At 44.8% G+C, this 27195-nt stretch overlaps 1 protein-coding gene across 1 annotated transcript in view; it reads left to right on the plus strand.

Annotated features, from left to right (window-relative positions):
- Window positions 1–27195, plus strand: part of SLC12A8 (solute carrier family 12 member 8) — a 96907-nt gene continuing 69712 nt past the window's right edge. The window contains exons 1-5 of the mRNA XM_019522558.1: window positions 1–34; window positions 4746–4956; window positions 8462–8608; window positions 13674–13865; window positions 18419–18650. Of these exons, the coding sequence (XP_019378103.1) occupies window positions 4867–4956; window positions 8462–8608; window positions 13674–13865; window positions 18419–18650 (661 nt within the window). The 5' untranslated portion in view covers window positions 1–34; window positions 4746–4866. The remainder of the gene's footprint in view (window positions 35–4745; window positions 4957–8461; window positions 8609–13673; window positions 13866–18418; window positions 18651–27195) is intronic.

Raw genomic sequence — 27195 nt, forward strand, 5'->3', positions numbered from 1 at the left:
CAGGGTGCTGCCGGCACGACTCGGCCGGGGCAAGGTGAGCCGGGGCCCGGGGGCTGTAGCCCGGCAGGGACCGGGGGCGGCGGCGTGGCGGGAAGCCGCAGGTGCGTCCCGGATGCCGGAACCTGCTCCGGGGCGGGGCCGTGCCGCTCGCCCTCTGGCATCCCGCACCAGGCACCGGCGCTCCGCAGCCCGGGGAGGCGCCTGCTCTGGCTCCCCCTGGAGCGGGGCTGGCGGCGATGAGGAGGGGGCCACTTCCAGCCCCGGTTCCCTAGGGTTGCGGGGGCTTTCTGTTTTATTTGGGCGAGGGGGAAAATGCTGGAGCGCGTCTTCGGTTAAAAAAGGGCTGGATGTTTTTAACCCAGCCCAATCCTGTGGTGAATCGTGCTCGCTTCGTCTCTGTCGCGCGGCACCCTCGAAAAGGACCCCAGCGCGCCGCCGCGCCCGGCTGAGACTCGCTGGTCTTGCTTGCTTTGAGGGCCCGATGGCTGAGGGCAAAACTCGGGGGCTCGGGCCTGCAAGTAGGGCGCCCGCCAAAGGGTTTTGGAAACCTCTGAAGCCCCAGATGCGGGTGGGGGTTGCTTGCTAGTAGTGGAGCCACTTATGCTTCCGGACTCATGGGTTCGGAAGAAGTTTTGGCTAATTTGGCCTCGGATACAAATTTAAAAAAATTTTTTTTTTTTAAATCATTCAGTGCAGAGGTAAGGTAAGAGCCGCCAAAGAGCCTGCTAGAAAGGAAACGGGCTGTAGGAAGAAGGCATACACTTAAGCAGGAGGAACAGTGGAGCAGGCACGTTGATCCTTTCCTTGGGGCGCGTAAACTTTTTTCAGCAGGGTTACGCTGTTGTGTGAAATCAGAGTAAATCTTTCTAGCAGAAAGTGCTGACTTGCTCTCCCTGTTTGGAGAAGCATAAATGCAAAGATGGGCCTGAGCTTTAAATGCTCAGATGTGCTCCAGGTTTCGAGGCGCCCTGGGGAAAGGTAACACTGATAGCGCCTTTAGCACCATCATCATCATTTCCACTAGCAATTTATGGTATGAGTGTAACTGTGTCAGCGGTGATGGGTATCTTATAAATTGCTTACAAAGACATGAACAGCTTCCTTGGATTGTAAAACAAATATGCTACGTGAGGAAGTAAGGGTTTGCTCTTAATATGTAATATTCTGTTGCGTTTCTCCCCCACCCCCCCCACATGTGGGCTACAATAACAAGATGACATTGGATATCACTATTTAGGAACAACATTTTTGTACTGAACTCAGTACTCTTGTGTGCAGTATCGTATTTAAGTTTATTGCACTGACTGCTGTTTGATTTGTCTTTATAACTTGTGGCCCCCGAAATGGGGCGCGTTATAACAACTGGACCATGAGGAGGAGATAGGGAGTTTATTGGAAAGTGCTGTAGACTGTTGGACCCTATCGTAAAAGAAGTCTAGAAAGCAGCAGCTCTGACCTGAAGGGAGCCTCTTCAGAAGTCATTGGACCACACACAGTTGTGTTTGGAAATGTGTTAACCTCTTGTCTTTAAAATCAGCCATCTGTTGAATAGTTTAAAGGAGCTTCTGAGCCAAAATCACTGTGCTAACATGGCAATTAATGAAACCTTCTCAGTCTGAAAAGGCGCAAAGGCAGTTTGAGCTACAGGCTGAGCTGTCGTGCCTGTAGACATGTCATTTTTAAGAATGTGCTTTTGCAGTTGCATATGCAGCCATCTCCCATTTTTAATGGTTTGTTGCCCTACAAGCAAACCAAAAAATTAACTCTCTGTATCTTTCTTTTTCCTATGGACTTGTAATGGGAAGTCCTCTCAGATACTCCAGCTGCTTCTCCAAGTGAATGCCATGAGGAAGTAATGATATGCATCACCATTTTATATGTTATTGATTTGTTTAGTGTCTTTTATTACAAACTTCTGGTGAAGGCCAGATCAATTACATTTCTGATTAGGTCTTCATTTTATATTGGATGACAACAAGAATTGCACCTTGTTCTTGCAGATTAATCAGTGGTATGTGTGGCATAATATGCTTCAGCTACAAGTAGTGGCCTGGATAGCTCTTTTGTGGTGGTATTATTATTTATGTATTTTGCTGTAGCCTAGAAATCGCAGGCAGTGCTCAGCAGTGTAATGTGCAGACAAATGCTCCTGCCCCAAAGACTGTACGATTTAAGACCCTGATCTTTCAAAGATACATGTGCATACCTGTTTTTATGTGCTGCGAGTGATTCAGTGGACTTTATTGGGGCTAATCGTATTCAAAATTAAGAGTGAAATGTTTGTTTCCCTTTCATTTATGTACTTTGCATAGTGTCCTAGATAAAGCAGTATCCCAGACTGCTTTCTCAAGTCAAATTAATGCAGCTATTAATGCTATACATATGAGCATAAAAGATTGCAGCATGAAACTCCCCTATTACTATTTCAGCAATAGAGATGTATTTAAATGGTAGGAATTTTTTCCTAATTAAATTGTTTCCAGGGCCAAATCGATTCCAAATTAAGTTTCAAATTTCAAACTAGTAGAGCTCAGTCATTCAAGTCTGTGGACTGGCTGACCCCTACGAGAGTCTCCAAATGCGAGTATCTCAGCCACACAATTTATGGCAATGGGGAACTGCTTTCAGGCTTCCCCCCAGCTTGCTCCTTTCACTTTTTGGCTGGGGAAAGAGAGACCAGGGGGCATCTGAACCCCAAGACATCTGGGCTTGAGGCTTGCATGTAGGATGTCTGCTATGGACTTAGGAGTAGCTGATGCCCCAGACTGTGTGTGGGAGGTAGGATACTCGCTGGTGGTAGCGCCACACAAACTTGAATGATTAAAATGGTAGGAAATAAGATGAGCTGATGCAGTGTCGTCTTATTTGGTGTTGTGGGGCAAATCCTGACAGCAGTAGCTGCAGGGGAGAAAGCTCTCAAACCAGCAAGGGGGAGAATGTGTGCAGGGAAAGAGAGAGAGAGAGACAAAGGTAGTGCTAAACAAGTGGACGGACTAGAGAAGAAAGAGGAATTTTAAAACCAGGAGAAAGTAGAAAAGAGAAGGAAGTAAGGGAAGCAGTGAAACAGGAAAGTCCAAAGTGTCCTGGATGAGGTTAAGTCCCAGTTCTGCAGTCTGCAGCCCAGGGCTATAGCACTTCATTTGCATGCTCTGAGTTTCAGAATTGGAGCCCTAGCATGCAAGCAGATCTATTTGCTTGTGGACAACCAGGGAAATGAGCAATTACTTTTTCATATTCAAGGCTCGCTGCAAGCATACTTTCACTGCCAGGAGTGCAGGTCAGCTTTGCCCGAGCCAGTCCTCAGGTACCACAGTAAGAGTTAGGCGCCGTGGCCATTAAGACTGTGATAAGAACAAGGAAAGCAATGCTATATTTTGCTTGTTCCAATCTGAACTACTCTTAAATGAAATGATTCTGGTGGTCTCAATGGACCTTTTACTAAACAAAACCTCTTGCCATTAAAGCGCAGCTTGATGCCTTGTGGGGTGCTTTGAAAATATTCCACTTAGAAGCAATTTTGTCTGCGTGTCAGGTATTTTCTTCCCTCCACTTTTTATTGCTGGGGCTATTGGCATATAAATGCTGTCTTGGTTTCTTAAGAGTTCATCTGTTCCTGCTGCTTATTCCCTGTTTGAAGCCCCAATCGCTTTATAACAGCAACCAGTTGTGATATTGTAAAGGATTATTTGCTGCAATGTGTGGAATGAGCAGCAAAAAACCCATGAACTCTTAACTGCTTCACTGCTGCTTAACAGACCACATGGACTGGGTAATGCAGTGCTACCTGTGCTGTCCATCGTACCAGGTGAAGTAGGAAGCCCTCTGCATCAGAAGTGCTGGCATGGAAGAACAGCAGTTAAGCTCGTATTTATGTGTTAGTGGGCAACTTTAATTTTTGAGGCAGAGGCAGAACGTGAAAGGGAAGAGAGTTCATTCACTGAGGTTGAGAGATTCAGGTTCCATTTCTGCCTTGGATACACACATCCTGTGTGGCCTTGGGCAGATACACGCGTCCTGTGTGACCTTGGGTAATCGCCTTAAATCTCTCTGGACCTCTGTTCCTGTAAAGTGTGACCATGACACTTCCTTTGTCTATCTGGTCTTTGTAAGTTGGGAGCTGTAGGCCATGTCTGTGGGGATCCGATGTGCAAGGCGCTGTACAATCTCAACCATGACCTGTAAGCATTATTGCAATATAAATTTAAAAAAAAAGAAATGTGCAGTGGCAGTTGGTCCTTTGTGTGCGTGTGTTAAATAACTCCTCCTACCATGAGGTGAATTAATACACACACGAGGAGATCCAAAGAAATCAACCAGCTCCCTTTACCAAATTTAGGAACTAACAACAAATGCTGCACAGGTCCAGTCAATTGTTATGCTTCTGTCAAACCCCGTACCCCAGCTTTTATTCGTTTGGTTTTTTCTGATTTGACTTTGGGGCAGGAACCTATCGGGTTCTTCAACCCAGCTGTCATCGCCTTGCCTTCAGGCATGGTACAGGTAAGACCTATATTGTCCGAAGTCAGGATGAGGTTTGCTTCTCTTCATCGTAAATGTGCTCTCTTAGGATGAATGTGCCTGTTGAGAAGCAGCGCCTCTATCTCACACATGGGTGCCACGTCAAGGGTGTGTTTTGAAAGGATGGTGCTGTTTAATTGCCAGATTTGTGCTTTTCTGATTCTGCAGAATAAGAAAATTGCAGTAACTCCCTCTCTTCTCTGCTGTGTCCCCTATGTGTACACCAGGTATAACAAAACCATGAGTCCTCTTCAGCAGAAAATCCAGCATTGCAGGAATCTGGCTGGGATGAAGCTCCCCCCTATCTGTGATTGCTATTATGACTGAACATTGGACATACAGATTAGTATGAAGGGCAGAACATTTCCTGCAAGTGACACCATGGCTACAAGAAGTGATGGGCAGGTGCAGGAGCTGTTCCACGAGGAGGCACAACAGGTAGGTTGAAAAGGACCCTTCTTTTCAGATCGCTCATCTCTGACTTCCATTTCTAGCCCTTTCTGGAAGCAACACAAAGTGACAGCTCAGTAGCACTCAAGTAGCAGATATTTGCAGTTGACTGGGTCACGTAATTTCATCTAAAAATCTGAGTACTCTACTGCTTGCTCCCAGGGCCACGTTGGAGAACCATTGTAAACTTCTGCTTGGAGTATGGTCGCATGTGATGCGGTACGCTTCACAAAGCAGTGCCTGCTTATGCTGTAACAATCCTTCCTTGGGCAATCTGTCTGAGCCTGTTCTTTACAAGGGCAGCTCAGCTAACTTTCTGAAGATTGCTGCAATCTGCTGTTTGCAGACCCTTTTATTTTAAGTCTCAGATGCAACGTGATGGTTCACAGTTTGAAGGAAAATTGCCAGAAATTTCAGGCATAATTGAGGTGCTAGCTAGCATGCAGCAGTTAATCCTCTCACGTGGAATTAGGGTGTCAAGACTTGGTTTTAATCTTATCTATGTCTCTCTTGACATAGAAACCTCATCATACAGACACCTTAGTAATCAAGGTAGAGGGAGTAGTGCCTCTTACTACATCGCCAACAAATCATAATGATAAATTAGTAGAGACACATTTAGATGCTGTTTCAGTACCCTTAAAATGAGCAAAAAAACACCCAATGACAACAATACATGTGGCTAATTTACTAACCTGACCGCTTTCCTATGATGGGTCCAGTTATTGTGGGTCTTAGAACGGGGTCCAGAATGGGGTCAAATGATGCATCATGTTATGCTTAGCAGTAGGCCAAAGCTTTTGACACATCTGCTTAGGGTTAAGTTACATTATTAGCTGCAGTTCAGTATATGTTTGCATTAGGGACATTTGTCTTGGTTATACTCTATGCCTAAATATTAGAGAGAGGTGTTTTTTGGTTTTTGTCTTGTCTGACTTAAAGTTGGATCAAAATTATTATGTAACTTTAGCTGAAATTTTGGTGGGAGAAGACAGGGCAGATTCACAAAGCCAGTCAGGAAGAGGAGAAGGTAGAAACGGAGGTGGTTTTAATTCCCCTTTTCATGTAATAGCTGAATGGTTAGGCCACTCATCCCAGTTTTCTTGCAGAGGCGTTTTCTAGGGTATTTGAATTCATACCTCCAGCCTTCCAGGAGTGTACCCTGCCTGTACAGAGGGCATGAGCTATTGTGGCATGTGGCACACTCAGTCTTTCCTATTGATACTGTTCTATTTTGGGTAAAGTACGTAAGTATTCATTGTCCTGCTGCCAGGTGAATGTCCTGACCACCTTATCCCACCTCCTTAAATATTGAGGGATGTATACAAACTGGAACAGTGCCGACAGAAGAGACTGAAGGAGACCAACCCTGAAAACTTCACAGCATCATAGTTAGGATCCTGCCCTGAGCACTGGGGACACTTGGTGATTTGGGTTTGGGTTCTCTCTTATTTCTGGTGGCTGCCTTGTATATTGGACCACATGGTGTTCTGCGGTGGGTCTCCCTCCGTCTTGCCTGTTGGAGTTGCTCACGGTTCTGCACAGTACTTACACTCTTGATCACTCAGTGAGTATTTTAAGTGGTTCCCAACCCATGGCCTGCAGGAGACATGTTGCTTGCAGGACTCTGATGTTCCTCACAGCCATAGAAAATTAGAAAGTTAAAACTGAGGCTAAGGGGTAAGGCAGAGTCTGATGTTTCCTGTAGCTCACTTGGTATTGCTACCTATGGGCCAGCAGAGCTTCTCTTCTGGTTAGAGCACTCTTTTGGGGCGGGGGGTGCAGCCCCTGAGTTTTAATCCCTGCTGAATTGACTGCTTCGATAAATATTTCATACAGAATGGAAGAGTGCATTAAGGATATACTGTGAGGGCATCCCGCCTGTTCCAGCATACCCTCCTTGGCAGTAGCTAGCTAGGGGAAGGGGGGTTGATGTAGTTTCAAATCCTAAACGTGATGGAGGAAGGGACTGAATCAGGTCTCCTACTTACCGGGTGTATGCCTTAGCCACCCAGTTCTCCCTGTTGTGAAAGATGTCTGAAATGGAATTGGCACATGATGCGCCAAGTCCACTGAAATGTTGTATTCGGGGTAACACCCAGCTGTTTTCAGATTTCCATTTTACCAGGAAAAAAACAAAAACAAATGTCATTGTCACTTTGGAGCAAACGGCATTGTCACTTTGGTCTGGCCCAAAAATGTATTACACCCGCAGCCCAGTTACAGATATAACTGAAAGCAATACCGTGCTCACTACAGGGCTTTTGTTATCGCATTTTTTTGGCTTGGGCTGAGCTTTTCAAAAGCAAGCGGCCTAATGTTAGGTTCCTTTTTTTGCATTTGAGCAGAGTGGCCTGGCTTTGTGTGTGTGGTTTTTTTTTTTCCCCCCCCCCCCCCCCCAGCCTTGCTGCGACAACTGTTCTTGCCGTGTTCTCTGCTCCCCAGCCCTTGTCGACCCCGCAGAGAGACAGCAAGCTGGGCTCCGGTGCAGCCTCTGCAGCGTTGGTCACTCAGCCTGCGTGCGAGCAAATCCAGCACAAGTTGGGGCTGCCCAGATCAGCTGGGGCAGTGTCACCTGACCTGCCGCACCTTTAGTTCTGGTGCTGATTTAGAAAGGGAAGGAACAGCCCACCACGTCTTTCAGAAATGCAGACTGAGCTTGCAGGGCTGGTAGCAACAGAAAACTTCTTTCACATGTTTTCATTGTATGAGTTGATAATCACTGAGAGAAGACACCGGTGCCTTGAATACAGAGTCACTTTTCAGAGGAGGAGAGAGATACTGACCCATGCAAAGGCTGAGTCAGAGTCTCTGGAGCCTGGTCAGACATCACATTTCTGTCCTCAGCCCACTGCCTTGTTTGTGTAAGCTGCATGTGCCTGAAGCTGTTAAATAAGTGCATAATGTTCTCTGTTATATCCAGATTTGTTAGTGTAGGGCACCTCACAACCCCTATTCCATAATATAAAGCATCCCTCTATGCCTCCCTTAATCAGGAGTCGGTAAAGGGGCAACTCCTGTGACATGCTGCACGTGGCTGATAAACACAGACCTTGGGGCTTTTACCTTCAGCCTCCTATGCCTGGTTGCCTGAAACCTCGTGACCCTACGTTTCTTCGCATAAGATACAGGGTTGGGGGTTTTTTTTTTCCCCCTGTGCTTCTATGTCGTGTTTGAACGAAGCTGAGGGAAGAGAACAGATTAAAGATCAGACTGTGATGCTTCCTGTGAAACCTACAGGTGTTTCATGGCACTGCAGGACTCTGTAGATCTTTGTGGCTCTTACCTACCAAGGAAGTTCACAGTGCTGTCTCTCTGCCTATTTTTTTCCAAGTTGCCCTCTCCCTACAGCTTTCCAGGGCTGAGGTCAGGTAAAGTGATGCTGTAGCATCTTTGAACAGAGCATTCCTGCTTCAGGGGTCCCAGCAAGCCATCATCTACCCCACATCTGGAAGGCAGAATGGGAGGAACTGAAAGTTTCTCTTCCTTGTAGGTATCTCAAACACAGACCAAGCCCTGGTGGAAGATACAGCTGTTCGTCTGGGAGCCAGTGCTTTTTGGAACTTGGGATGGTGTCTTTACTTCTTGTATGATCAACATTTTCGGAGTGGTTCTTTTTCTGAGGACCGGCTGGCTAGTGGTGAGTAAAGCACAAACTGGGTGCACTTACACTGGCTTGTGTGGGAAGTTATTCCCCCCCCCCCCGCTGACTTTGCTTTTGTGCTTTCCTTTTTATATTGAGACTTTATTATATTGACTTACATTTCCTGGTTTCCTACTGAAACACTAAAATTACTGTGTGGAAAACTGGCTGAAGCTTGGGCCGTTTTTGTGACTGCTCTCCAATGCATGGTTCTGCAAATAGGGAAGCCCACGTATACTGTTGTATCCAAATATAACTTTGCAGGTAAGATGTATTGCCATGGTTACACATCCTCTGCTGTCCTCCTCCAAGCAGCACTGAAGCAGGCGTATTTTTAACATGTCAGTTTTAAATGGACTCCCTGCTGTCTTGAATGAAGGGCCTTTGATTGTGGTGGCATTCTCCTTGCTATCGGAGGGAGTCCCATGCGTGGATCAAGAGGAACATGTGTCTCAAGGTCAGGGCTTTGAAGAGCGACCCTGAGACCACAGCACAAAGCAAGAGCCAGCCTTGCTCCGTACACTCTGCTGTTCCTTACAATTTCCACTTAAGAAATGCTTCCCCAGGAAACGGTGGAGCTGGAGCTTCAGCTGGACTTAATGTCACATGCACAGCAGGCATCTTCTTAAAATAACAAGGAGAAACTTTTAATGTAGTGCATTTTCGTAACTCCTTTCATCTGAAAGGGAGCGTTTGCGCAGACAGATGCTGGGCCTGGTTCCGCTCTCCCGTCACAGTGTGGTGGATGAGGAGTAGCATCTCTGAAGACAATGAAATTACACAGTCTGGGAGAAGAATGAGCTCATAATAAAGAGGGATCATGTGAATCCTGTTTCCACTACTGGGATGAAATGGAGCAGCTGCTTAGAGGCACATAGCAGCACTGCAGATCAGTTTACAGCACAAGTGAAGAGGCGCACCATATCCATCCGAATCCTTAGGAGAAATACCAGCTACGTACAGGGAGCCTAATCCTGATGGGTGCTGGGCACCTTGGCTCCCATGAGCAACCACTTCAACTCTTGTCACGCTGTGTAATCACTGGGATTTGTGGCTAATTTCAAAGGGTTTTCATAATCCCTTTATCCACTCCTATTTGCCTCTATCTGAAAGAATTACTGATTGTGCAGTCAGCTTAAAAAAAAAAAAAGGGAATAGAAAACTTGGGGAAAAAAAAGAAATGGGCCATGATTAAAAATAATAGAATTGGGCAGTGAAGTCATTGTAGCTTCACAAAGGGACAAGGTTCACTTGCTTTCATCTGGGTGGAAGAGCAGAGCTTTGAGCTGTGCATTTTTCAGTGAGGGCCCATTTTTCAGGGGCCCATCCTATATATTTGTACATCGCCAAATGCATCGCAGGCCCTGATCAGCGTTGGAGGTCTTTAGACGTGTCTAGAAATGCTAAATAACAATGGTAGTAACACACTGGCTGCTAACTCAGAAACGTGAAGTATAACATGGTTGCAACTAAGCTTCAGCATGACCGCTTTCTCCCCTCTGCTCTGCGTGCTGCCTTTATCCCTGGGTGTGGCATTCCACCCTAGGATGAACTGCAAGGATGAATTACAGCTTTTGCTCTGTGGCGTTAACCATTTCTTCTCTAGGACCTCTGGAATTTTGCAAGTGGTAGGAGTGAGCATACCAGACTTCAACCTCGTTTTGCTATTTAATACAAATTGCTACTGAGATTTTTATTTTTAAAGTTTAAACAATCTGCAAACTTTTCAGTATTCACCCGAGAATTAAATAATTGAGGTAAGAAAGCAATTGTTCCTTGGGGGGGAAAAAAAAAGTTAGTTCACAGGGGTTTGGGCAATGTAGACCCAGCCAACAGCTGCATTTGTAATGAGCCTTGGCTCTTTTCCCCGCTGATCCGATAAAACCACTGTCTAAAACAGCAGGACACTGAAACAAAGTAGGATTTTATGATGGTAGCAACATCTTGGATACATTTCTGTATTAAAAAAACAAAGATCTGGGACTGAGATCAGCACAAAGAAACAAAAGCAGCAGCCATTCAGCAGTGATAAGAAACGAAATGGCTCCAGTGGCCAACGCATCCCGGGAGTGGACAGAGAAAATGTGGCAGCCAGCTTTGGGAAAAGCGTGGAGCAGAATCTCACTACAGTAGTGGCAGAAGAAAGGAGCCCCAAGGCCACGCTCCTCTCTGCCTTGTGTCCTGGAGGAGACTTCTTAAATAAACTGACCAAAACCTGAGAGACTCTTTTAGCAATTACAACAGTATGAGGAACAAGCAGAAGGCAATGAGAACAGGGGTCACAGGAGAAGCACTTGAATGCTAGCAGTCCCTAGAGGTGCTAACCAGCCTAATCTTGTTTTGCTTTTGGAAAGCAGGAGTCCCACGAGATGAGAAATTCCAGCTAAATATGGCAAGCGGAAACTGGTGGGATATGCAGTAGGCTGGCCCTGAAAGCTCCAGCCAGTGGGGGACCAAGAACCTGGCTTGATTTGGTCCCACAGCTCCAAAGTTAGATAAACTGATTTACCTGCTGCAGCTGTTACTGGCACTGTGGTGCATGATGGCAAAAACACTGTTTTTTTTCTGGGAAGAGTTGGATTTCCTTGCAACTTTCTAAAAAGAAGCATTCTCCAGATGGGAGAGGAGGTCATCTACATTCCAATGTGCAACGTCATAGCACCCCTATGGTGACTGCAGCAGTTGGGTTGGCAGATAAATATGGTGACGATAGTCCCAGTTTGGCCGGGACACTCCTGGATTACACAGGCCAGTTGCAGGTGGTTGGTGAAAAGTCCCAGGCCAGAGTCTGGCGGGGAGATAGAGCAGCACTGGTGTGCCGGGCAGGCACTGCTGGTGCTGTTTGGGAGCAAGGATGTGCCATATGCCAGAGGGGGGTGGTGTCTGCTCCAATCAATCTACCTTGCTCCTGCACAGCAGCAGCAGTGCCTGCCCGGCCACCTGCTTGGCGCACCATGCCACTCCGCCTCCCAGTTGGGATTTCTGACCAACTGGCCAGGACCAGCTGACAGAAGCCAGGAACATTTTGGCCAAACTGGGATGTATGGTCACCCTGTGGACGAAGGATCCTCTATAATCATTTGCTTCGTTTGTGTCTTTGTCATTCTATCTGGCACACTCAAAAAAAACATATTTGCACTCACTTTTCTGGACTTCTAGTGATTGATTTCAGTTACTTATGGGGTCCTCTCGGTATCTGAGAGAAAATCATCCCTTAACACCCTTACTTTAACTTTAACCCATAACACCCTTACCAAGGTGAAGCAGAAAATAGATGGCAATTGAATGCAGAAAGAATGGCAAGAGTAAGACTAAATGAAACAGATGAGCAAAGAGGATGTCTTAGAAGAGATGCAATGGAAAGGCAAAGGGTTCACAGAGATGATAGAAAGCAGGCTGAAAGAGTAGACAACAATAGATTCACTGAAGATGAGATTGAGGAACATAGATGAATGTGGTGTGCCAGTTTTGTAACTCTTTAAATTTCCAAGCTGAAAGACTGTCAGTTGGCCAATTCTGGAGTTGTTGTCATAAGGGTAAAGTAATTCTGCCTTCAAGAAGGCTGTTTCCGAAGTATTTTGGGGATTTGATGACAAATCAGAGCAACAAGCTTTACCAGAACTTTAAAGCAAACATTCGATCGTACAGCAGTCCATTGCCTGTTGAGCAAAGATCCTTGTGACGAGATGTATGATTCATGGACTGTGTGGAAGATTGAATCCAAATGCACCATTCATGGAGAACCATCAATGTCTGAAGAAATATCCGAAGGAGTTTAGAGAAGAGATGCTTGGAAATGTTGGTGGATACCTGTAGTACAGAAGACCAGGCAACAGCTCAAGTCGGTAGACAGAGAGGATAACAGAAATGTGGTACCCTATAACAAGTAGCTTATTTTTGCCCATCGTTTTTGACAGGCGTTTATGCTAGTTTAAGGTATATTTAGGAATTACTTTGTGCAGCTTAACAGTTGGGAACAAGGATAAGAAGCCACCTCTATGTGACCAGGTTGCTGGTTTTGGGCCTATGCTCTAAGACAAGTAATGAAGCAACTCGCAGGAGGTTTGTTCAACTTGATACCACTAAAAGGAGATACAATACTCCAGTTGCAGACCATTGAGCAAGCCTGCTTGAAAGGTCAGGAATGTCATTGTCATCTGAGGAAGGCTGGGAGAGCAAATGGGTGTGGACTGAGTGATCACACATCTTCATTATTAGTATTTGTATAGGAGTGGAGCTGGATGACATTTTTCTTCTGAAAGTTTTTTTTTTTTTTTTAACCTCAGATTTGGCAAATCCTGAAAAGTTTCACAAATTAATCTTGTTTGTTTGGCTGTGGGGAGGTTGAAGGAGGAAAACATGGAAAAAGTAGAAATGTTTCCTTTTACATTTTTAAAAAGAAACATTACGCTTCTTTGTTTACTTGAATTTTTTGTTTTAAATTTTTCATCGGATTTGTTTTGTTTGGGTTTTTTTAGAGCCTTTGAATGATCCCAAACAAAGCCAGTGGCATAACGAGGGGTGAGCAACTGTAGCACCTGCCCCAGCTATCCATTTTTAGAGCGGGTGCAGGAACAGCCAGCAGCCACTGCCATTACCAGCCCAGCTCCTGTCATTGCTGCTGCCACCCACGGTAGTTCAGACCCTGGTAGTTACACCTAAGAACAAACCATTTAGTTGGAGTTGACCAGCCTCTGCCATTTGATCCAATGTGTATTTTTTTTTTCTCTTAATTTTCAAAACAAGCAGAACTAAGAACCTGAATCATGGACAGGGTTCCATTTGTGGCAGGTTCTGCATGGGCCCAGGAGAAAAAACAAGGTGGTTTCTGCCTCAAACTGCTTACCGTGTTTCAAAAATAACATAATTGACACTTGTCCCTTTGGTTGCCACATTTGTAGACAAGGATTTTTTAAAAAAAATCTGAATATATATATACTCCAAAGTGAATAGACAAAATGTGTTACAAGTCAATGGGAATCTTATTTTAAGTTGGTAGGCCCTTTTTGTCCCTTGAATGCTTTTTCTTGTATGCTACAGTATCTTTGTTTCTCCATTACAGGGAAACACTGGGATATTAATGGGCATGTTTTTGGTGTCCTTTGTTGTCTTGGTTGCCCTGGTAACAATCTTGTCTGGAATTGGAGTTTGTGAGCGGTGCAGCATCGGAAATGGAGGAGTCTATTCCATGATTTCTACTGTCCTCGGTGGCCAAGTTGGAGGGACCATTGGCCTCCTTTATATTTTTGGCCAGGTAAAAAAGTTTCTAATAGAAAAATAAGGCAAGCCAAGCCTTAGTGTTTTTCTTCCCTACTGTAGGGTAAAAAGATGCTCCCACTGAGATGGGTGACATGGAAAAGCACAGCAGAAGCTTATAATCCCATTCTTCCCAGTAAGGTAGGCCGTCTTACCACTCACCTTAGCTTAGACAATGTTCTAGACAGTCAGTGAACAAGAGGGAGGGAAATGTCTTCTGCACCCCAGCTTTTGAACACTGGGAATGCTGATAATTAGGCTGACAAGCTGATGTTCTCCATGTGTATGGAAGAACTGATGCAGTCTGCATACGTTCATGGGAACGACGACTGAAATCATGTGAAACACAAAAATTCTGTAGCTAATAAGATCTGTTGAGTAAGAAAAGCCCTTTCTAAAAACAAGATGACAAACCTAAGTGACCAAGTAAAGAACATGCAAAATGTGTTTAAAACATTTGCCAGTGGCCTGTCACCAAGCAGAATGAAGGGGGTAATATAAGCACGTGGCCAGAAGAGGTCATACACAAAACAGTGCATAGGCAATTAGGTGAAAGAAGCTAGAGAGCTGGCTGGGCAGGAGGGTAATGGGTAGCTGTCTGATTTCTTGAAACCAGGAAGTTGCAGCTGTTTGTTTTCAGAGAAGCCCTTATTTGTTAATGACGTGGTACATGGAGGTCAGAGGGTTAATAAGCACAAACATCCAAGCCTAATAATGGAAAAGTGAGGATTAAGTGAAAAACCAATAAAGGTGTTAGAAGCATCAGCAAATATAACACGCGGAGAAGAATTCTGTATTTTACTTATTTGAATGCATTAGCTTGCACCTGTCTCTTAAATTTGGGCAAATGGGGGGAAAAAAGTCCATATTAAATAGAGTCAACTATAAATGCAGTTACAGAAAGGGCACCTAAAAGTCCTGCACATATAATGAAGTGAGTTCCTGTAACATTTTCCCCTTCAGCTCACCAGTCAACCCCTGCCTGAGAGAGCAATTCCTAGAAAATCAAGTTGAAGGTTTGTGGAAGGGGGCTGGCAGTCCATTAGCAGTGCAATGCTATGTCCCGAAGAGGATGCGTTTCTCTGTCGGTTAAGCTAGTCCTTTCCCTTCTCTGTTGGTTAGGGTAGTCCTTTCTCTTGCCCAGTCTGCACCTAAAGCTTTCATGAGGGGCTAGCGCTATTACAAGAATAAAAGCTGAATAATAAACATTTTCACCCCTGCCATACATTAATCTTGTTACCTCTGTTAGCCAAACATGAACCAGACCCCTGGTTAGAGCAGTTGTTCCTGAACTGTGGTCTGCAGAGCACTGGTGGTCCAGGGGAAATCTGTAGCTCATGTTGGGCCCTGTTTGCCTGTATAGCATTTTCAATTTACAGCACAATGGAAGGCATCAGGGGGATATTTTGAGGGTTGACAGCAGCCTGTTGGCCCCAAACAGCCTGGGAGCTGCTAGATTAGAGAGCACTTTGTGCCATTTGGGGGTATGAAGGAAAATCCTGATTTTGCAGTCAAATCGCCATGAGCAGACATGTTGAAACTGGTGGTGCCAGCTCTGGATAGGCTGCAAAGCTCAGCTGAAAAGATACGGGCTAGAGGCCTGGTGTCCCGACCAGTCGTTTGAGTAAGAGCTACTTGTACAAGCAAGGCCTTTCAGGCCCCAGCCCTAAAACAGCTTTGTTTTAAAAGCAAAAATATAGATAGCACTTGTGTCAAGAGCAGTAGATGCTTAAAATCAGTTATGCTGTTTGAGAAGCTGAGTTTATTATGGCTCAAAAAAAAAAACATCTTGAGAGACTTGTTTTCTACTGAAATATTTGGCCTAGAAATTTGTTTCTGATTTTCAAGGTGGATAGTTCAAAGCATTTAAAAAATGAACCCTTTCCACTGTGCCTTCATGAGATAATTGTCTCCACTTTATAATAGGTAGCAAGTCCTTCATGGCCATAGAAACGTTTCATTCTTCTGATGAGTGCGCTGCTTTACAAAGGAAAGGCAAACTATTGCTACAAGGACACGTACAATGTTGAGACTATTAGAAGCTACTTCTTTTTCTCCCATCCCACCAAAGCATTCTTTTAAATGTGTGCGTCTCCTACTTTGATTTGCTCTTTGTCGTGAATGCAGAGGGATATTAGCTCCTTTTGAGAGGAGATATTCATTACGCTCTGAAGTTCGGATAGTCTCTCCAATCAATTACATGGCACTTTTTCATGCCTTTCTGGCTGTCTCTCTTGTGTTGAAGGTTTCAGATGTCATTGGATCCTGATTTGGAGTTTGGTTCCACTTTAAGCCCTAAATGCATTACATTTCCAGTGCTGTTAACTGTGCACATTGAAGGCCAAAATTAAGCACGTGCAGTTTCCACATATTCTGAACTGCTCCTCAGTTGGTGTGAAGCATCGTATCCCCTCTGAAGCCAGTGCATCTGTATTGATTTACAGCAGGCCTCTGGCCTGTTAATCCCTGACCTAACACTTGCTGAAGCCAGTGGAAGTTTTTCTTTGTCCTGTCTGGAAGCTGGGGTGCGGTGCTTGTCACTAATTGGCCTGTGCAGTTCTAATGGCACCCCTTGTTGGGTCTTGGGGATCACTATAAAAGCCTGAACCTCTGTCACTTGGGTGAAAGGACCAAGTCCATAAGCTTGGAGAAGTAGCAGACTCAAACTTCTATTCATGCTGTAGCCATGAGACAGGATAAAGAGCCATACTATGTTAGCAACTGCAGAAGTTCATCCCAAGCTTGAAAAACCCCTGGTAGTTCAAATCAGCACATGGGCCACCACTGATGCCAACATGTATATGCATGTTGGGGTTTTACGCCTTTCAGTTTGATGCATGCCAGTGCATACAAGTAACTGCACATGCCTGACTTCAGATCAAATGGTTGGTGTGAGCCGCGTATTGAAAAGTACCATCAAAAAGTCAGGCATAATGAGACAGTGGGAAGTTTCAGAGAGGTGCACCATGAATAAAAGTCCTTTTTCCCCCTCCTAATCCAGCAGCATTCCCACATTTGGTGGGAAATGGGGCAGACTAGGGAATGGGGGCTGGAGAATAGAAAAGAAGGAAGGAGAGAAGATTGGTTGGGATTGTATCATCTCTCAAATATCATTTGAAGCCCTAACCTGTCTGGGACTCCTTAAGGTTCAGATACCCATTCCTTTGAGCACACAGCCAGCCAGAGAAGAAAAGGCATCCTTTCCCTCATCAAGAAAAATAAACAGGCCTCCCTAGAGTTTGGGGAACATGCACTGCTCAGTACAGGCTGTTTCTCAGCAATAAGACCGGTGAAACATCAACTTTTACATCCAAACTAAATACGAACTAAACACCTTAAAATAAAGGAGATGCACTTGGTTATTGTTTTAGGAGTTGGTTTAAGCAGGACTCTGCATGTCAGCAAAAGAAAAGAAATCAAGGAAGTTGAGAGGTATGCTTTTATTTTATGCTGTAGTTGTGGCCCGTGTGCTTTCTTTCAGAGCATCATTCAGGATGTGCACACAGTCTCTCTTATGTCGCCATGTCCTTCTCTGTACTTGTGGATTCATCCAGGATGAATAGAGGTTGTATTGGCAGCTTGAGAGCTCAAAGGTCCTTAGTCCCAAGAATAAGTCCAAGTTCCCTGTGCTGTTCTGCCATCAGGCTTGTCTCATGCTCAGTCTCCTTGTTGTAGGGATTCCTTTCCTTTTTTGCAGAAACAGTGGATGTTACATCAAACTTCCAAGCTACTTGTCAGCAGTGGGGATCAAGCTAAGGCTTCTGGATCCCAAAGTATGTGCCTCTGCTGCCAGAACTAAAAGGCCTGGGGTGATCCAGGGACAGATCCAGGATTTTGCAAAGTGAGGGGCAGGAACAGCAATCTGTGCTGTAGGGGTGCCTGCATCTCCTGCTCCCAGCTTCCTCCCCTCTTCCCCCACCCACTGGTCCAGATGGAGCCTCTGGGGACCTTTTCAAGTCCTCAAAGCAAGTGAAGATCTCCCCCTTTCTCCTCCTTGCTGTGAGGAACATTCCCCTCCTCTCCCCTTCCCCTCATTCCTCCACCTGCCTCTGTTGCTTTCTTTGCTGTCCCAGGGGCTGGGGAAGCTTCAGAGCCACTCCTGCCCATGACAGCTGGGCTGCACAGAGGCTGGGTTCACCTGGGACAGCAGCAGTGGTAATGGGTGGAGGGTTGGGTTCTCCCATCCTGTCTGGTCCCCCAGGGGAGAGCAGTGTGGGTTACACGAATGAGGATACAGGTTGATGGGGGGCAAAGTGACACCTTAGAAACTAACTGGTTCAGAGAGGCCTAAGCTTTTGTAGATGATAGCCTAATTCATCAGGTTGATCCTGTCCGCTAGGAAGTTGCCTCATCTTGCCAGGCTTCTCTTACATTGCCTGTGGAATAGCCATCAGATCTAACAACCTTCAGTGGATACCAACTTGGACTGGATTCATCCTAGCAAGTGGAACATCTTTACTTTCTCACCAGTCCTCTGAGCCATCCACCATCTTCCTTCTTTAATCCTTCGCTGTCCAGTCAAGGGCAGATTTATGATTCAGTGTCCTTTAGTGTGTTGCAGGTGCGATGTATGTGACTGGCTTTGCGGAGTCCTTCTCTGACTTACTGAATCTCAGTAATATTTGGGCAGTTAGAGGCATTTCTCTGGCAGTCCTCCTTGGCCTACTTGGTATTAACCTGGCTGGTGTTAAATGGATAATCCGACTACAGCTGTTGCTGCTCTTTCTGCTTGCTGTTTCCACGCTGGACTTTGTCATCGGATCATTCACGCACCTTGATCCAGGTAACGCTTTTCAAAAGGTTCGTATTTATGATGGCTGTATTGTAGCATGTGTTTAAATGTTTCTTCTGCATCACATATGTGTATGAATTTAAAATTTGGTTAAAAGTATTGTCTGATTTCCAGATGAAGGTTTAGGAACATCAAAGTGCTGCCATGGATTGGGATTTTTAATGCCTAATTAGTTTTGCTTCTTAATTGTATGCATCAATATTTGAAAGTGTTATCAATAACCTCTTATGGGTGCTTAGTTTCCAAAGGCTGACAATAGAAAGCTTCCTTTATTAACACAGTTGCTATTTCTAGTGTTCTCTTATTTATAAAGGTTTTCTCCAAGAAAACTGAGGCTTACAGACTTATTTTAAAAGATTTTCTTCCCGATGCGATACCTATGGCATCACTTAAACAATAAAAGCCTAAGCGGGTCATGAGTTGCGTTACCAAGCACCAAAGAGTTTGGACAATACCAACCGTGTTGTTTAATTTGTTTCCTTGTGTTCCCCATTTGTCTTTCTCTAGCACCCGTTGTCTCTTGTCTTATACCTTGGTTATACATTTGTTTCAGAGCTTGTCTTTTATTTTAGTTTTTTTGTTTTTTGTTTTTTTTTTGTACAGTGCCCAGCACAGTATGGGCTTGGTCGATGCCTGGATAATCAAAATTATCACAAGGAAAATATGCCATTTACCATGCAAAAATCCTATAAATATTTAGAGAGTGCTTCTTAATTGAGTCTGTTGTTAGATCAGCTACTTGCCAATACATTTGGTACTGTTGGAGCAGGATGAAAGATCATCAAGAAAATTCAAAATGCTCAGAAGTTGAACACTTTGAAATGTTGTTGCGATCAATATAGGCTTCTCTGGGGGGAGTTTCTGCCCTGAAAAGAATCACTTTTGGGGGCTGGGGGGATAGAGAAGTAAAAATTGGGTGGGATCGGGAGGGATTGGTGTTTGAAGTGGATTGCAGTGAAAGGATGGGTCTTGACTGTATCTTGTTCAATCTGGCTTTAAATTTTCCAATTCTTCTACTGCTTGTTCCAAGCCCTAATAGATTTAGGCCATGATCCTGTAATGCCAGGGGGAGTGTAATTATCCAGACAGAAGGTGTCACTTCATCTTAATTGCCCCCATACCCGAATACTCTGCAGCAGGCTTTTATAAACCGACCGAGCAACTTTTTTTCGTTTGTCTTTAGTTTTGCTTTCAGCCTTAACAATAAAAAAAAGAAAAGGTGACTGCTGGAAAAGGGAAAGGAAGATGAGTCACCTTGTAAATATTCATAATGCAGCTGGCGCGGGTCTGTTTTCATGCTGGTGTCTCTGGTACTTGTAGAGTTGAGAGCAAACTTTTGGGATGATGTCACCGGCACAAGGCTCCCTGGCACCTTATGCCTCAGAGAGCATGTTGTGATTCTCCATAGGAAGGATGTGCTAGGAAAAAGCCGTGTGTATCATTTGTAATGAATATCCCGAGGTTCAACCAACTTGAAACGTCTCAACAGGCACTTGTGAGGAGAAGTAAATGGAGAGCTGGTATGTTCAATGGAGGGCTGTTGTGTTAGCTAGAGAAAATTCAATTAATGAGCTTTTCAAAGGCTAAACAGACAGATTGCTAGAGGAGACTGCTATATTGCATAACTAAAGAAAATGTAGGGGGATTTTAGATTTGTTTACAGGTTAGTTAGCATGCCTTCAGCAGAGTGGACCTGGGTATAACATTGAAGGTCAGTTTAAATAAAAGGGAGACAACAGACACACAGGAAGACAGACAGACAGACTCCGGTAGGCAGATGAATGTGAAACCTGAAGGAGAAAAGCAAAGAGGGACATAAAAATTAGTGGGGAGAGGAAAGAGAACAAGAAATGTGCGCAGGTTCGAATGTTGTATTCCCCTCTCGGTTTTCTCAGCGTGGTTTTATTTGGTAGCACAAGGAGTGGGGAGGATGGAGGGAGCCTGGTTTAGCAGCCTGGTCTTTATAGTAGCTTGGTTAAGGAGGGGAAAATGTTTGGGGGAAGGAAAAACTTGAGGATGATGATTGTTAAGGGCTGGAAAAAAGGTCCCCATGCTTCAGTCTAATGCCATCCTTGGGTGCAGCAATGACCTTACAACTTATTTTTTGAAAGGTCTCTATTTCTGTGATTTGCTTAGAATTATCCATTTGGGGGGGTTTTGTTCAAATCGAGAGCTGGAATAACGGTGAAGCCGTGCATTACCCCAGAAGGCCTCTGAGTGGTGTCTCAGGCCTGGTTGTAAGCACAGGAGCCTGGCAGGACTAGCCTCTCTGCCTGGATTTCAAGCACTTACTTTAAATTGGCATAGATGAATTAGCCTTGATTGTATCCCTTTTTAGAAGTCTTTTCTACAAGACAACACCTAATGAGCTACAGATGACAAATACTGACGCCGATAAACCCAGCCACATGTTCAATGGGTTGACAAACGATTGTGTAACTGAAAATAGCAGAACCGGGTGCAACCAGGCAATAGCCAGAGTGAGAAATCAAATGAGGGCTGCCTGGCTTTAAGGGCAAGCGGTGGGTGAAAGGAAAATAAATGGTCTTTGGCTTTGGGCGCAATATCACGGTCCTGAGAACTATTTTGCCCTTTGACAAAGGCTTTACAGCTGTTGGCCTCCTCAAAAGCCTAGTAGCATTTGTCTGTAATCATCAGACTCTCGTGGGGAGAAGGTTTGAGCTTTTGCGACCGCTTAAAAGAGTGGTTCTCAGCCTGGGTAGTCAGGGCAGCCCTCCACAACTTTTTGAATGTGGTAGCACCCTTGGTGGAGACCCACCGGTGTCCTCCTTCCACTTCCCTCCAGTGGTGCTCTGCCAGGGTCCTGCAGACAATCCTGATAAAGCTGAAGCATACAGGAGCAAAGGCACAACTAATACATTTCTTCCCTTGGGTAAAACTCCCCTGTGCCCCTGGGGTATGTGCATGGGAGGGGAAAAGAGGGTGGTTTTGCCTGCCTTGGGTGTCCCTGTACCCAGCTCCTCAGGCCAGTTGCTACAGATGCCTGCTCTAGCGCATCAGGACTTCTCCGGCTGAGCAGTGCAAAGCCCTGCACCAGCCCAGCTGGACCCTTTCAAATGAGCGTTGTGGAGGGCTGCACCAGCCCAGCCGTACCCTTCCAGCCGAGCAGGGTAAAAGGCTGCCTCGCAGCCCAGCCTGACCCCTCCAGGTGGGCAGCGCAAAGAGTTGCAGCTGGAGCGTGTGCTCTTGCCACAATCTTTCCCAGTCTGATCCCGCACGCTCTTGCCAGAAACAGAGGGGTGCAGATGGTCCCAGCGGCCCATTGCACCTCTGTTTTTGGAGGAGCATGTGGGGTCAGGTCAGGAAAGGCTGTGGCAAGAGTGTGATTTAGGTCCAGCTCTGCAGGAGGCTTGCAGAGTATTTCATCTTGGTTGCAGCAGTACCTGTATCTTGGCACCCCAAGTGAGAGCCACTGCCTTAGAGGGGGGTCTTGTGGCTGAAATGTGTGTGAGGGCAATAGGTACAGAGAGACACAGCTTTCTAGGGCAATGGGGGGGCAACTTTTTTGGAAGGCATGCCATAGATTAGGCTTGTTCTGCTTTCTGTTCCCTGCTCTGTGCTCCTTTCCCAATCTCCTGCTCTGCTTTCTGCTCCCTGTGCTATCTGCAGCTGTGCTCCCTGTCTCCATGATTTGCCACATGCCACACACACAAGCTGCCTGTGCCAGTTGTGGCACTCATGCCACTGTTGGTCCCCCCCAGGTGTCAGGGATGAGCATGGATTGGGATTCGGGAAGTGGTGGGTTCTGATCCTGACTGATTCTTTGGTTTGTGACACTGGGCATATTACTTACCCTCATCTGTCCTCAGTTTCTTCATCTTAAAAGGGAGGAGAGCACTATTTATTTAGCTTTTAGGGACATTTTTGTCATTATAACCCTAACTAATTTTTGAGCCTACCTCACTTTGGGAATACATATATTGGGAATATACTTGGCATATTGTACTATATTCGTGTGTGTGTGCTTTTTGTGTGTGCGTGTATATATGTGTGGGTGTATACGCATGCACACACACACACACGAATATAGTACAATATGCCAAGTATATTCCCAATATATGTATTCCCAAAGTGAGGTAGGCTCAAAAATTATATTATATTAATAAATATAGTACAATATGCCAAGTATAATCTGTTTGACCTTTAATAGCTTGCAGAAGTGTCTGTGCCATGGTAAAGTGACCTTGACGTTCTTTTTCAACTTCACTGGAAAGTTGTTATCATCTCCGTCATCAGTATTCCACATGATATTGCTGGGCACGTTTTTGCATCTTTGTTTTGTTCAGGAAAAATAGGTGCACAACCTAAGTAGTCTTTAACAGAGGATCTCGGAAGTCTTAAACAAGCATCTTGACATGGTTGTAACTGGATGGGGTCCTCTTGCTCTTTCCCCACCTCATTCCTTAAACACACCTCTGGACAAGCACAGAATAGGATATTGTCCAAACACTCGCTCCCTTCCTGTGGTTTGCCTTTATTTTTAGTTTTGAGGCAGGACTGTGTTTACACAAGTGGGGTTTCTCCACGGCTCTTCCTGTCTTTCTCTCTGACCCACTCTTCTTCAGAAAGGCTCTTATAATTTGGAGCCGGACTTGCAGGAACCTCACCTGGTCTGGTTGTCAGCGTAAGTCAGCAAAATAGTTTGTCCCATCCCGACAGCCCCGAAGTCAGACATCTGGCCGCTTTTATGGGCCGTGGCCCAAGAATAAACATTCATTACCCATGGAGGAAAGCCATGTTTGTAGGCTGAGGATTTTCAAGGTTAGTGTTGTTGTTTAGATCAAAGTTACTTTACAGGGAGATGTTGCCAACCCCACTGAGGATAATGATGTTTGGTGGGGGAAAGTAATTAGGAAATTATTACAGCTAAATGATCCCGGCTGACTATAGGCAACAAATTAAAGATGAGTTGATTCCAGAAAAAATGTAATGGTCTCCTGGAATATTTGAGATACATTAGTAAAAAGCCACTAGCAACCTGCACTAAGAGAAATCATGTAGCTTATCAGGCCCAGTAAAAAATCAGTTGATCATCATGCCCTTAGGGGAAGTAAATGGCAGGGAGCATCATGGCTGGAAATGTGGGTTTTCACTTTGTCATCCTTCTAGGTGTTGCTAGTGATGTTCCCACTGGAAAAATTGATTCATTCCTTTGTTTTCTTTGGATATCTGCAGGGGTTTCTATGGCTGTTCAACTACACAGTCCCTAGGGCCTGCATTTCCAGAAGTGAGTGGTGATTTTGGATACCCAGCTTAAGTTTGACGACTAGAGTGCGGGCGCTCAGAACTGTGCTTTTTTGAGATATTGCACTTTGGACATGCTAAAGTTAGTTCCCCAAATCACTAGCTGTTTCTGCAGACAGAAACCCTTGTTCTTTGTAGGCGCATCTACTGCAATAAAGCATGGGGCATTTTTAAAATAGAGAGCCTTGCTAGATAATGAAAAATTTCCATAATAGTTTGCAACCAGGCGCTGTTTGTTGTTGATACTGTGTCCAATAGACATGCCACAAAACTAGAAAATCCTCATGCCTTTAAATTCTGACGGCCTTGTGGCGTGTGTTTAGAATAGTGTTGGTTTTACTTGTATGCAAAGAGTTATATTGCACTATTTTGCCTTTGCATTTGTGCTCTGGCTGTTAACTTCATATTTAATTCCTAGGAACCGTAGTTTAATACATGCCTCAATTTATTTTGGGGGAGTAGCAAATAAAACAAAAATGAAAGAAAGAAAGCGGCTACAGTATACGTGATTTGGTTGTTCAGAACAATATGCAAAGCCTTTTGGCGCATTTACGCATAGAACATTAGAGTCATGGAAAAAGAAGATAAGACCGCTGTTAATGCCCTACTTTTATTTTCCTAGCATATCTCCAGTAATTTTTGTGGAGGGTTACTCCCAAATACTCCCTTCAAATAGGCGCCTGCTTTCCTGTTTGGGCAATTGCTTTCAGGTATTCTGTTAAAACAAAACTATTGAACAAGCAAACGAAAGGGTGATATTGGTTTGTTTGAGAGATTGGGTATTAATGTGAATTATGTCATGCTTTGTTTTGTTTTTGAGATGAAAGGAATCACAATTTGAGTAGAAGTGGCCATTGCTGGGCTATTTTAAAAAGTCTATAATGTTAATTTTAAAGAAGAAATACTTCACAATATTCTCTTTGGCTGCAAGTTAGTTAGATGCAGTAGGATCTCATAGTGTGCATTCATGAGTGCCTGAATCCTAGTTGTTTCTGCTACCAATTTTCCAGTGTGACCTTGGGCAAATTACTTAACCTCTCTGTGCCCTGATCCCACAGTGCTAGTGTGGATCAAGGCCTGGGCCTTTTCTCCCATCACTGCTTTGAGGTCCTTAGCAGAGGCACTAGATATGCAGGATGAATCATTTTTATTTTTTAAATGCGTCACTTTGCTTCTCTTTGGAACGATCCTTCAGATAAACCACATCACTGGTTTTAGCATTTTGAAACTGATTCTGCAAAAAGAATGATCTGTCCTCCCTTTTCTTCTGGGGGTGAATCCTTGGAAGCCTTTTTTTGGGTCCTGGGTGCTCCCTATAACAGGGTTGGGATAGCTGGTGCCCCTTAGTCCACATGGCAGCTGGCTGATGGTAAGGGGAGGGAGGATGAGCTTCAAATGGTGAGCCATATAGTAGGGAGTGAGCTTACAGCCTTTCAAAAGAGTTCTCTATACAAACATCCCATCATTGTGAAGATCATTAAAATGGTGTCTCAGGGGCTTTGATGGGCTGAACTTCTTGTTCTTGTTTTAAAAAAAAACCCACCAAAAAAAGACCCTGTATATTTTTAGTGAAAAATCGAAGCCTAACAAAAGACTTCTGCTTTGCATGGAGATGTATATTTTGGGTGTCAGGGGTGTGCCCCATTTTTGAAAGAGAGGGTAAAGGAAGGATGTATGTGTCAGAAGATGATGTGCTGCTAATCCCATGGGCTTTCTCCAGCCTGATTGCTGACTTCCTGGCTTGAAATGCATCTGGAAATTGGAATCAGATTCCACGTAGAAGTCGCTGAATAAACAGCAGTCGAAGAAAAATTTCGACTTTGCTACTGAGCAAGGTAGATGCTGTGGTGAATAAAGCAGGAGGGATTGCTAATGGGTTTTTTTATTTATTAAAAAACCCCTCAGGATTGCTTTCCCCAGGTTTTTCCAATTATAGCACATAGAATTGACATGACATCACTCTTGACCATCAGCCAGTCTATTCAACAGTCTGGCGAAGAAATTTATTAATTGGTTACCTGCCAATTGTCTGGGTTAGGAACTGTGGTACAGATGTGTCTTTAAAAAGTGATAACATTGTTAGGGGCCTTGTTTAGATACCGACAGGAAAGCTACACGGGTCTCTACAGTCTCTGAAGTAGGGATTTAAAGACATTACTTAAAAACTATATATCCATCCATAACTTTTCTTCCTTTCTCTGCTACTCAGAGGTAAGTTTTGGAGTGTGTGTCTCTCTGCATTCCTGGGCCCCCTGTTGTGTCCCCACTGCTCTGACTGCATTAAGCCCCACCTTAGTGCTTTGCCGCGATGTCTGTCAGATGATGTGCGAGGGCATGATTTATTATTACAACAGGCTGATTACTGGGCCCAAGCCTGTGTGCATGGAAGCGCTTCCAGCACAGTGCTGTGTGTCTTTTTCTCCCATCAGTATAGTATAGTTTGGCTTTTCTGAGGCCAGAAAAACCTCTGTGATCACTTAATCTGGCCTTCTGCAAACTGACATGTGGCGGGGATAGCGGAGGCATCTTCTCACCCAAGGACATCAAGAAGGTCAATAGCAAGGCTGGGGAGAGACCTCAGGCCCCCTGATTCTCAGTCCACTGCCTAACTGCTGGACTGCTGCTTCTGAGGATGCTCAGCAGCTTCAAGAATTAATTTCATAATGGTTTTGGTGGGAATCTCTTTTGGCTTGGATTGCTCTTAAGAATAACCACCATGAAGTCATGGTTAGAAACCACTACACAAGGACAAACTGGAATCCTGGCCCCATTGCCGTCACTGGGTGGGTTGGGGGGCGTATCACCACTGGCTTCACCAGGCCAGGATTTCATTTGCAAGTCTCTGTAAAGCAAAATAAGGTGAGAGAAACTGGAAAGGCAATCATTTGTGCAGAAAGATTATTCCTCAATGTTGGCAATAACATCCAGGGGCAAAGAGGACAGGTAAGCCCCACACTTTCCAACTGAGTTATCAGTCCTGCCCTCTCTGTCAGCAGTGCCAGCCTGGATGCTCCTCCTATCTGCTTCTTCCCAAATACTGCGCTCTCTTTCCTGGCACACCTCAAGCAAGATCAGCTAGTCTGACAGCCCACAGAACTTCATCCTTCACCTCTGCACTCAACCCAGTAACTTCTGCTAAATTAAAGCAGCACCTCAATAAAGGCATCCAGCTTTGATCTGAAGGCAGAGAGAGAGGGAAAGACCCCCACTTCTCATAACTGGTGGGATGATGGTCCTCACTGTTTAAAAATGCCTGTGCATCACTCCATCT

The sequence above is a fragment of the Gavialis gangeticus genome, unplaced genomic scaffold, assembly GCF_001723915.1.
Source record: "Gavialis gangeticus isolate Ggan-Ray unplaced genomic scaffold, GavGan_comp1, whole genome shotgun sequence".
Lineage (NCBI taxonomy): Eukaryota > Metazoa > Chordata > Crocodylia > Gavialidae > Gavialis > Gavialis gangeticus.